This window comes from Perissodus microlepis, chromosome 10 (genome assembly GCF_051167445.1).
Source record: "Perissodus microlepis isolate ML-2025 ecotype Zambia chromosome 10, ASM5116744v1, whole genome shotgun sequence".
Lineage (NCBI taxonomy): Eukaryota > Metazoa > Chordata > Actinopteri > Cichliformes > Cichlidae > Perissodus > Perissodus microlepis.
The window spans coordinates 27,460,714-27,473,213 of NC_140470.1; the positions used below are offsets into that span (position 1 = coordinate 27,460,714).

Here is a 12,500-nt window from a genome sequence, read left to right on the forward strand (position 1 = left end):
TTTTGTCCAATAATTTTTTTAATAATCAGATTAATGTTTATTTTAAAATTAAGAATTATTTATATTTGCTATATACTGAGCTGAAACATCCTTCTGTGTAGTCATGTAACACATTATTTTAAAATAATATATTTTAAACAGGTGGATGCAGGAATTAAGAGTTAAAACAGAGTCTTGTTCCATTTAAGCTATCTTTATTTCACATTTATTTGTACACAATAAATACAGTTAAACATCCATGGGTGTGTAAATACGACGCCTGGCAGCCTCCGCATAGCCGACGCTGTAAAACGTGGGAGTTTTTACGTCCTTTTTAAAAAAAATGAATTTCAGATTCTGACTTGATGCATAATCAAGACCAGTAAACAGGTTAACAAAAAATTCTGGAATGGAAAGAAACTTTAGTTATTCTTTTAATACAACAGGGTAAATGCAAACTTCAAAAATAAGTTTGATGTCATTCAGATCTCAAGGAGATCAACGAGAACGCAGCGTCACGGCTGACGGATACCTCTTTTCCTCTGATCAGATTCAGCTACAGTTTAATTGTTTTTGTTTTCTTAAAATCCTAATTCTAAAAACAAAAAAGGGGGAAAAAGCTGTGCCATTACTTGCACAGATATCCATCTCTAAGCTCTCCGTAAACTATCAATACGATCGATAAGTCATATCTCAATCAAAGACACTACAATGGCTATTTACGGCTAAATAACAGGAAGTATTGATACCAATACGGCTGGTAAACAAACATCAAACAGGAAATATTGAACAAAACATCCACAATACTGAAAAGGAATAAGAAGACATCAGAAAGTGCTTTTAAACTGGACAGCTAGCAGCTCAGGATGGTTTCCTCCTTAAAAATAAAAGGCATCTTTAAACTGCACATGCTCAGTGTAAACTGTCCTCCCCAACAGCAACTGTTACTGGCATCATTAGTGTCGTAAAAACAGTTTTTTTCTGTATTATGCAACATAAAAACAAAAGAGTTAGACTGTGTGTTTGTGTGTTTACGTGCTATGTTTCCCACTTTAAACTTTTCCTAAACATTAGAAGGGGAAAAAAAGATAAGGGATCCAAAACAATCACAGGTAAAAATTGCCACTTTTCCCTTGTTTGTGTAACCGCGAGCGGTCACGTGTGTCGGCGGAGAGGACCAGCCTCTTTTGGAGACTTTTGGTTTGCTCACAAGTGCAGCTCTGTTGCATAGACGTGAATCTGATGGTGGTAACAAAGAGCTACGACGTGAGACACAACGGGGGCGAAATCATAACTATAACATAAAAAATTCTTTATTCAATCCATAAACGAGGAGAAATTCTGCAGCTAAGGCATCCATAACACGATCAGTTAGAAGTGATGTTTTCCGACGAGCTGAAGGAAGAACTTATCTGTTTTCTTGCAGAGACTTTAATGTGAAACCGGAGCCAGGAGGCAGTTTATCTTAAACATAATCGACTAATGAAGCCAAAAAAGAAGTGAAAACATGTGCAATACCCGTGTGGAGCACGGGCAGCCTAAAGATCGCTCAGGTGAAAACAGAAAATTGATTTATGGTTTGCTGATGATGTGATTAGCGATTATCAGACTATTTTTGCCCATTACTGCTCACAATTTCTTTGTATTTTGACTTCAAACAACATTTTTTTTTGCGATTAAGTGTCAACAGAGATACAGAAAAGTGGTTACACCTAAAAAGCAAGGTCACTGAAGGCAGCGGTGTGGTTGTACAATGGTGCTGTAACCTTGTCCTGTCACCAGGGGGCGACGTCAAAATATCTGCTGTTGTCTTGTTGGCCCTTGGCTTACGGTGCATTCCAGATTGAGTCGGAAGTCGGGAATTCCTGAGCTCCCAGTAGTAATTTTCATCTGGAACTCCCCCTCAACTAGTATTTCCTTCTTGGAAAGTCAGAGCAGCCTCAACAATCCAAGATGGTGACAGAGAACATAAACATAATCTGCTCTGTCACTCACCTGTATTTGTGACTCATGATATAAGCCACACGCTAAGCACTTACCACATTCTATCAATGAACGTGCTGCAGCTAAAATAAATCCCATCTTACTTTGCTTTTCTGACTTTCCTGCTGGAATGCACAAACTCGGGAATGACGTCACTGCCAAAAAGGACCACAGACATCAGAACATTGACACAGCTGCCAGGTTGGAAAAGTGAAGCAACAAAAAAAAACCTGTACTCTATTTACAGGCCACCAGGGGGCGACCCCTGCGTCTGTAAAAGACTTCTGGTCCTATAGAGGTCTCTGGGACCTCTGTGAACAGTTCCCTGATGTGTTCAAGGGTTCAGTTTCTCTTTTCAGAACACAGCTGAAATCATCAAGACTCACTGAAGGGGTGTGAAATGTGTCTAAATCTAGGGAACACAGGCCTGATCGACGATATGTTCTGCAGACTCGTGTCTTTGTTCATAAACAGAAAAATGAAGGTAAAACACAAACGCTTCCTTCAGTTTGACCTCTCAAAGGTCAAGGTCAGTCCAGTCTAACATGTTTTACTTTAACATGAAACGCTGCTATGACCGAGTCTCAAACAACAGAAAATCCAGGGTCTGCTCATCAGCTAACCACTCTGTTTTATGCTGTCGGTGCGTTAAATATCATGAAACGCCTCATTCAGTCAGCTGCATGTTCTTTAGAACCAAACTGGCCGCTCGAACTGATGAATGATACCACACTGAGCTCTCTGCAAGGGAACGAATGAGCTCGACTCCCTAAAATATCAGCCAGCGAGTCCAAACACACTGATTTTTACTAACGGATAAAATGATGCTAACTTTTCTATCAACTTCTTTTGCTCGTTATCACCTTATTAACTGTTCGGGGGTGAGAATGAAGCCTTGTACAAACTCTGGGTAAAGTAGTGTTGAGAAACGAGAACACTGAACGGGAAGTTAAAAGAAAAAGGCGCAGCGGTGTTCCTTCTCCGAGTGGGGGGGGGCTTCTTCCGTCTCCAGGCGTCTTCAGGAGTTTTTAAGTTTCCTTTGGGAGTGTTTTACGAGTCCCTGCTCGAGGGGGTGCCGCCTTCACACCAGTGTGATCTCAACCTCCTCTCGCCACTTCACCTGCCCGCGAGGATGCTGCTTCGGGGGCGGAGGTGCGGCACGTACCTGTAAAAATCCACCGGCTCAGTTAAAATGAAGATAAAAAAGTCTGCTGTCATTTATGTCACCACAGAAGGTTTTACTCACGGGTCGGATGGTGCCACCGCCGCTCTCCGGGTATTTGGGGGGTTGGGGGGAGCTTTGTGCTGGACCTGAAGAGGGCAGAGGAGGCAGATTATTATTCACACCGGCCTTTTTTCTTACAGATAACCACTCACAGACAAACCAGAGATTCTTACTGTGAAAGGGGCTTTTGTGTGGAGCCGGCGGCGGTCTGTGGTGTCCGTTGTGATAGGAGGGTGGTCGGCCAATGGGAGAGGCTGTGGCGCTGCAGGGACTCGACACTGGAGAGGACACGGTGGGGGTCTGAAGGGGGCTGCTGTGGAGAGGTCCCGGCTGGAAGGGACCACGAGGGGAGCGGACGCACTGAGAGAGTGTGGACGGGGAAGCCTTCAACACAAACAGTGGACAGGTGTGCAAACTTTAATATTTTATATAAAATAAAAAGAAATAAATTATTTAACAACACAGGACTTAGTGTCACAAATAAGTTGCTACAGTAGATTTGTACTGCGCTGATGTAGAGGCAGCTGATCCAGGGGGGGACACAGTGTGTGTGCGTTCAACCAGAAGAACTTTAATTGTGTAGAACATGAAATTTAAGTCAGCGTGAGCCTACCTGTGCGCTGCCATCTCTTTGCCCATCTCCATTCTCGCTGGTCACGGTGAGATCCTCTGCAAGAACTGCGGGGAACACACCAACAACGCCGTTAAACTCGCCCTCCCAGAAGCCATCGTCCTCGTGGGTCTCTCTGCTCAGGATGCGGATGATGGCGCCTTCTGGGAACGACAGCTCATCTTCCGTTTGTCCCGCGTAGTCGTACAAAGCCTTTGCGAATGAAACTGCAACACAGACAGTGGCAACGAGGGTATTAAACAAAGCAGGAAATCAAAACTCCGATATTATCTGGTGGAGGCGGATCTCACCACTGGAGTCTCCGTTGACGGAGCCGGTTGGGAGTTCGGTTTCAGGTTCGGTGGAGTTGCTGGAGGAATGGGATCGGGCGTCCAGCGCGGCCAGCGACTGCAGCATGCTCAGCAGGCTGTTGGAGGAGGGCAGCTGCAGGTATTTCTCTGGGACGTAGCCCACCTGTCCGCTACGGTTTCTGGCCTGGAAACACAGACAATGCACACAGCCATCACAGCTCTAAAACAGATCTATATAAATGATATTGCTCACATTTTTATGTATGATTATATTCATTAAAATAAATACCCCATTAAAACACTATATCTGTATGAAAAGATAATCACCTAAGTAAATATACATAAAATATTGCACCTGAATTGCACCCATGTCAGCAATGGGACTCGTAAAGGAGTTTAGGATGTGTATTTTATATACGCATATCTACTTTTGTCACCTAAAGTGCAGCTCCCAGGGCAGATTTTGACCACAGCAGAGGTTTCAGACCTGAACTGGCACTGAAAAACAATCCAGGCAGTCAAGTTGAACTGAGAAATCCATAAAGCTGAGAGCGTAACAGATGCAAAACAGTCGGAGGGAAGCAAAGAAGGAAGGAAGGAAGAATTTAGCAACTCTGGAAAGTTATCTCAGCAGCATCATTTCACCAGCCATATTGAGGCAATCAGGAGGTGAACAGCAGCATTTGATTTTCTGTAAACTTCTTACCTAACTTTAAAGGCCTGTTACATGTTACATGACCTGTTGCACAGGGCTATCATGTAGAAAGGGAGGTTCAGACCTGCGGGTGTTTTATAAAATAAAAATCCTGGGTCATTCCACACACACATGACCCCACATGACCCCGTTACAATCAGCTGAATATATATGTGTAATAACTTTAGTACATTTTTAGGAATTATAGGCGCAGAAAGTGCATAGTGGTGGGTTGAAATGTAAAACTTTTTCAACTGCGCTTTTGAAGATTCATAATTTTATAAGTACAGGAGATATCTATGTGAAATTAACAGGGCTGGAAAAACACATTAAAGCTCTGGTAAAAAACAAACAAACAAAAAAACTGCAAATAATCAACTTTAACCCACATGCCACAATCTAAAGCCAAAATCTTGTTTCCTTTAATCAACTTTGAGTTGTTTCAAGTAGTTTCAAACAGCAATCCTGCACCAATTTAATCTCTATGATGTGGAGAAACAGAAGCAAACATCGGTGCTGCCGGATGTTTTGTGTGTTTTCTATTAATTCACCGGCGAATACAGCATTTTGAGTAAAACTCTCAAAGCTCTTAACATGTGTGCTACCAAGTGAGTGCAAATGAAACTTCTCCATATTTATACCAGGATCATCTTCTAGCTGGCATCTGTCAGATATCAGTTAGGTAGATTTTGCCTGATGCTGCCGGATGGCTTTTGATGGCCTCTAAAATGACTGAAATAGACCAGGTAATCACAGATAAAGAAGACTGCAGATACTATGTCTCTTTTCATAACCTTATGGCTCAAGATGAATAAACAACAAGTGTTTGGACTTCTAAAACGAGGCGAAACTCTTTGATTTAAAGCACAAGACAAAACGAGAGCTTGGAAGCAAAAGTAAATGGAAAACAGTGACAGTCTTTTCCAGATTACTGTGTCTGTATCTTGTCTTATAATCACAGGTCATTTAGCAGTGAGGACAATGAGCTGAGACAATCTTTAAAGCACGCGTTTATCTGTTTACACTTCCTGGAAGTGTGAAGTTCAGAGGAATAAGTGCGTGGTGTGCATTAACAATAAAAATGGAAAATGTCATTATATTGTGCAGATATTCCTCTGTGTTTAGGACAGCGACTAGTTAAGATATGCTTTTTAAAAGGTGTGTGTGTATATAAATATATATATATATATGTATGTGTGTGTGTGTGTGTGTGTGTGTGTGTGTGTACTGAAGTGCAAATTAAAAGTAGAGGTTGTGCATTTGTTTAGGAAGATAAACAGTCTGATAAAGTCGGAACAAACACGAGCTGGAAATAGTCCCACGGTGAGGAAATGAGACGACACATCTGTAAATAAAAACTAAAAATGGGAAATAATCTAAGTTCCTGTGCAGGGCGAGGAGTACAGTACAAAGTCAAGAGTTCACTGTTCTGCCTTCAGGCTCATAGTTCAGACTAACAAAGATAAAGACCAATCACGCAGGACTTATTATGTTTCCTGCTTTGACTTCTTACCCAGACTGTTCCATAATGTGTGTGCAGCACTTTTGTGATTAAAATCTATTTAAATTAGTCGTTTATTTCAGTGCAGACAGATTATTGACACTCAAACAATGGAGCTACTTTGTCTGTTACTTACAAATTTTTAGAAAATTAGAAAAAATTGAACATTTTTTCCTGCTTGTGTATCAATTTAGAGGAAAAGTCATCCCCCAGCTTCTCAAGCTTCATAATCCAGTGATCATGAATGTCTAAAAACAAAAAATCTTTTCTGCATCTGGTATTGTTGAGATGTTTAACTCTGGACCAAAATGGTGGATCTGCTCTGCCTAAAGCCGCTTTGAGCATCAAGGTCCTGAGCCCAGTCCAGTCCGGGCTTTTGTGGCCACGTGGCCCGGCCAGCTCAGCTTTCAGGATGCCCGTGAGCTGCTTGTTCCACTCGTCTGATTTTGTATTGATTGTTGTCTAAACAAATGAATCTGTCATCTGTTGAGCTTTGTTCCACTTCTCAACAATCTCCTCTGATCTGTTTTCATTACAGCATTTTATCTGTGGTTTCCAACCTGTGCAGTTCAAACCTGAAGGATCCACATTTTCACTTCACCTTTCTGTAGAAATTGATTTTCCAGTAAACTGATCAACACCTCCTGCCAACTAAATTAGTCAAACACGTACCTTATTTTATGCTACAAAATTTGTATTAAAAGCAACCCAAACACTTTGAGATTTGGATTTTAATAGTTTCAAAAATTATTCTTCAAGTTTTACTTGAACATTTTAGAGAAATCATGTTAAGTTCTAAATTTTTAAGGTTGGGGATTTCATTCCATGCGTAATAAATACGAGTTTATTTTCCCCAATAATCACTAAAAGCAATCGCATGTGATATTTTATGCATTTAATAATGAATAAAAAGAGAAAAACATCAGTATTTACCGTGTCTGAGTCGACAGGCTGGAACATGAAGTCTGGTGCTTGCTGGAACGCCATGTTCTTCTGCACAAACAGCTGCTGGTGAAACTCCTGCAGAACCTGCATGCGTTTCAAGGGAACAGACAAAAATATACATATATACTTATTTAAGGTTTATCACAAGCTTACAAATCAGCCCATGTCTAAACCTGCATAATTAACACTTAGTAAAGCCTTTAGGGTTCAGGCTTGCTCCCTATTTAGTTTTAATTTCTTGCCCACATTTATTTCTATTTAAAATTAACTTTAAAAAAAAAAAAAGACCTCCAGCTGAATGAATTGTGGCCAGTGATCCGTGTAGCTTAGGGCCACATTTATAATTTTTTATTTTCCATTACTCTGTCAGTTTATTTCTGTTGTATTAAGTTATTTGATTTGCTTATGAAATGAACCCAAATCAGCTTTTTATTATTTTACACAAGTCAAATAAAAGAAAACGCCAATAACAATTAAGAGAATGACCATAAAGCCGTTTCTGGTTACTACCAGCTGATCTGAATGCTGATGACCACTCTGGTGTTTGTGGTCACAGCCTGACATTAAAAACGTATCACAGGCTCGAGTTCACCGCCTGCCTATTTTCACACAGACTATTTTTAACAAACGCTCACCCTCCAGCTGCTGAAAGCTTAAAGAGACAGTTAACAAATGACATAAGATATCACTGTAAGTAACACAGGTGAAGGTACAAAGAGTTTTAATTCTAATTTCAGGTTTTTTCTAAAGCCAGCTAAAGCAGCCGGGGACTGGACCACCACCTGGACCACAAAGCTCTCTGCCCACCCGAGGGAGGACGAAGTACCTGTGTGGATATTTTAAGCTGAACTCATGGGGCACAGCTATCAGCTGTTCTGGAAAAACAAGAAACCTCCCCAGTACTGGTCCCAGGCTAGTAACTTTGGTCTTTTGAATTGTACTTAAGTTTGGCCCCTCATCAAGAACCAGTTGCCTTGGGGAGACCATACCAGGGGACAGCATAGCTTCTCCTCCTCAACTGTGATCATTCACAGAAAGGAAAGGAGCCAGTGCAGGTGGTTTGACTGGCATCTGAAATAGGAGGCCTCCAGGATGTCTCCTAGACGAGCTGGTAAGGGCAGACCAAACACACACTGGACACATTGGGACACATTATGCATCTCGGCCGGCTCGCCGTGGTATCCCAGTATTCGCTGCCTGTCTGTTGTCAGACGCATTTGTGTGACCATAAATACCACTTAAGTGGGAAAAGGAACTTCTGGACATCTCTGCTTGGACTGCTGACTCAAGTGTCAAAAAATGATTTGATAGAGGAACTTGTATTGGAAAAAAGAGGAGCAGGGTATTGATCCCTGTTGATTTACCCGTCAGTCTACAGTCATACCTTTACCTATGGCTAAAATCTGACACAAATGAGCATCTTCTGAAGGATGTCTGAGCTCTGCCTTAGAAACATGATGAAGAGCTGAGTTATTTGGAAAGCTACTCGTTTACACCGAAAGGCACCAGAGTGGCGGCTCACTGTTCTCCAGGAAGAGCAGGAGTAGGTGGCTGGGGAGGGGGACGTCTGGGCATCATGACCGGACTCAGATAAGCAGCAGAAAATAGATGGAAGGAAATCAGGTTTAGTAATATCAGTTTTATATTCTTTCATCTTGTACACCGTATCAATGCCTCACATTTTAATCAGGCTTCCTGTAGAAAGAAGATGCTGCTGCGTCTCTGCTCACATGGAGAGGCAGAGGTTGAGGTTGTGTGTGAGAAATATATTACTATGAATTACTAGGCTAACAATTACACCAAACTGCCAGGCTTGACACCATCTGAAAAGTAAAATGAGCATAAAATGAGCAGCTTACCCAAGCCAAGCCAAGCCAAGCCAAGTTAAATAGTATCCCACAAGTAGCTCATTTTACTTTTGCTCCCCCAACTTATTTAATCAACCAGCCACAGTGTGGAGCTGACATTCCAATCAAGCTTAATCAAACAATTAAGCTCTCTCTTTCATAGATATAAATAACTGCTGCTAGCTATGATGTTTAAGGAGTGAATAGTGAACTTCTTTTAATGGTGTGTTTAATGAATTTTATTTAATAACTTGTGACCTTTGAGTCCCTTCCTTGCAAGAATTATGGCCAATGACGGAAATGTATGTATTACATTTAAGATTGGAAAACAATGTCAATGCCACAAACGTGAGTTGTCATATACATCTGTGAGTTAATCTGCACAACCGTGTGCACATGTGCTCTGTGCATGTACACACACAAAGAATTGACCTTCGTTCCTTAAATTTGTAGCATTGCCTCGGTGCTGACTGATGGTGCTCAGTGGCTTTTGCTTCTTGCTTTTAAATCAGATGTCACTCTCAACATAAACACAAGCTACAGCAGCCAAGCAGTCTTAGCTGAGGAAACAAAGATACATTTCCTCATTTAATGTAAAATATTGTGGTGATGTTATGTTATATTAGGCAGGCAGCTGGCCAAATAACACTGTGACAATCAAAAGTATATCTATTTTGAACGCCTCAGCTGGAAAAAATTCAAAATGGTTTATAAAGTTGGCCACAGGTCTGTATGTAAATGGGAGTTAAAACATTGCTTCATATTTGGATATGTATGATGTTAGTGTTTCTAAAATACTAAAAAATGTGTTTATTAACAAAGTAAACTAAAAATAGACATTATTAAATTTGATACTTTTAACTACTGAATTGAACATAATATGAAATAATGTGTTTCCACTGTGGGAATGATGGCTCCAATGACAAATAACTTTCAGATTAGTAAAGCTATATTTTTAATTTTTCTAGTTTTCCATTTCTATTTAGATGATTTACATTTCTATTTCTATTTAAAATGAACAGGATCATAACAAAATAACACCACTGCAAGTGTAACAAAAATATGTTGAAATCAAATGGTATGTTATTTGAAATCAATATGAAACAATGACACATGCATTTTATACAATTTTTTTTATTGATTAAATTTTTCCCAATGGTCCAAATTAGTCTGTGATTGGCCTTATTGTCCAACAAATCATATTTATATACAAATATATGTGACTCTCAAATATGATTTAAATGGATCATTCCTCACTTGATGACGAATTATCCATTTAAATATTTGCAGAGTCCTAAACTTGATGCCAGTGAACTTATCAGCGGTTGGTTTTAAAAAAAAGCCCAAAAAATCCCCTATGAGCAAGCACTTGGCGACGGTGGGGAGGAAAAACTCCCTTTTAACAGGGAGAAACCTCCGACAGAACCAGGCTCAGGAAGGGGTGGCCATCTGTCGCTGCCGAGTGGGCTTAAAATGTTCACTGTCCATCCTCCTTCTGACAGGAACTTCCTACAGACCAGGTTTGAATGATGCCTGAGTGGACATACAAAACTCACAAGTTCCTGGCTCTCACGGCTCCTATGCAGAGGGTTAGTCGAAGAAGGAGGGGCATCGCGAGGGGCGTCGGGGGACGGGGGACTGTGCCTCACTGCCCTCCCCTTCTCCAAGAAACCCGCCTTCAACCGAGTCGAGAGAGCCGGGAACTTGTGAGGTGGGCAGTCCTGGTGAGCCTCCACCTTTTATAGGTGGGTGCAGCCTCGACTGTACAGAGACAGACCAGACCAGCTGCACCACACAGACACTTCAAACCTCATCTGAGGACAAAAAACATATACATACATATATATATATATATATATATTAGTATTAAAAAAATAATAAAGTTAGGGTTCCTTTACAATGTCAGAAGGAGGGAGGCAATAAGGCACCGCCTTCCGCCCCTCGACGCCCTCGCGGTGCCCCCTCCTTCTGACAGGAACTTCCTAAAGACCAGGTTTGAATGATGCCTGAGTGGACATACAAAACTCACAAGTTCCTGGCTCTCACGGCTCCTCTGCAGAGGGTTAGTCGAAGAAGGAGGGGCATCTCGAGGGGCGTCGGGGGACTGTGCCTCACTGCCCTCCCCTTCTCCAAGAAACCCGCCTTCAACCGAGTCGAGAGAGCCGGGAACTTGTGAGGTGTGCATGTCCTGGTGAGCCTCCACCTTTTATAGGTGGGTGCAGCCTCGACTGTACAGAGACAGACCAGACCAGCTGCACCACACAGACACTTCAAACCTCATCTGAGGACAAAAAACATATACATACATATATATATATATATATATCTTACTATTAAAAAAATAATAAAGTTAGGGTTCCTTTACAATGTCAGAAGGAGGGAGGCACTAAGGCACCGCCTTCCGCCCCTCGACGCCCTCGCGGTGCCCCCTCCTTCTGACAGGAACTTCCTACAGACCAGGTTTGAATGATGCCTGAGTGGACATACAAAACTCACAAGTTCCTGGCTCTCACGGCTCCTATGCAGAGGGTTAGTCGAAGAAGGAGGGGCATCGCGAGGGGCGTCGGGGGACGGGGGACTGTGCCTCACTGCCCTCCCCTTCTCCAAGAAACCCGTCTTCAACCGAGTCGAGAGAGCCGGCAACTTGTGAGGTGTGCATGTCCTGGTGAGCCTCCACCTTTTATAGGTGGGTGCAGCCTCGACTGTACAGAGACAGACCAGACCAGCTGCACCACACAGACACTTCAAACCTCATCTGAGGACAAAAAACATATACATACATACATACATACACACATATATATATATATATATCTTACTATTAAAAAAATAATAAAGTTAGGGTTCCTTTACAATGTCAGAAGGAGGGAGGCACTAAGGCACCGCCTTCCGCCCCTCGACGCCCTCGCGGTGCCCCCTCCTTCTGACAGGAACTTCCTACAGACCAGGTTTGAATGATGCCTGAGTGGACATACAAAACTCACAAGTTCCTGGCTCTCACGGCTCCTATGCAGAGGGTTAGTCGAAGGAGGAGGGGCATCGCGAGGGGCGTCGGGGGACGGGGGACTGTGCCTCACTGCCCTCCCCTTCTCCAAGAAACCCGCCTTCAACCGAGTCGAGAGAGCCGGGAACTTGTGAGGTGTGCATGTCCTGGTGAGCCTCCACCTTTTATAGGTGGGTGCAGCCTCGACTGTACAGAGACAGACCAGACCAGCTGCACCACACAGACACTTCAAACCTCATCTGAGGACAAAAAACATATACATACATACATACATACACATATATATATATATATTTATACATATATATATCTTACTATTAAAAAAATAATAAAGTTAGGGTTCCTTTACAATGTCAGAAGGAGGGAGGCACTAAGGCACCGCCTTCCGCCCCTCGACGCCC

General features: G+C 42.2%; 1 protein-coding gene across 1 annotated transcript; it reads right to left on the reverse strand.

The window, feature by feature from the left end:
- Positions 1-172: 172 nt before the first annotated feature.
- On the reverse strand, positions 173-11,456 carry LOC146379597 (F-BAR and double SH3 domains protein 2-like). The gene is made up of 7 exons (XM_084940886.1): positions 8,771-11,456; positions 7,237-7,332; positions 4,109-4,292; positions 3,801-4,024; positions 3,361-3,571; positions 3,209-3,273; positions 173-3,127 (listed from the first exon to the last, which is right to left on the reverse strand). The coding sequence occupies exons 1-7, from the start codon at positions 8,900-8,902 to the stop codon at positions 3,044-3,046; spliced, it is 996 nt and encodes a 331-aa protein (XP_084797012.1). The 5' UTR covers positions 8,903-11,456; the 3' UTR covers positions 173-3,043.
- Positions 11,457-12,500: the final 1,044 nt, after the last annotated feature.

Excerpts from the sequence above, each read along its gene's own strand:
- LOC146379597 (XM_084940886.1), bottom strand. The coding sequence starts at position 8,902 with ATGAAAGAATATAAAACTGATATTACTAAACCTGATTTCCTTCCATCT. Across the intron at positions 7,333-8,770 it reads CCTGCTCTTCCTGGAGAACA|GTTCTGCAGGAGTTTCACCA; the intron begins GTGAGCCGCCAC and ends AAACGCATGCAG. Across the intron at positions 4,025-4,108 it reads CGTCAACGGAGACTCCAGTG|TTTCATTCGCAAAGGCTTTG; the intron begins GTGAGATCCGCC and ends TCTGTGTTGCAG.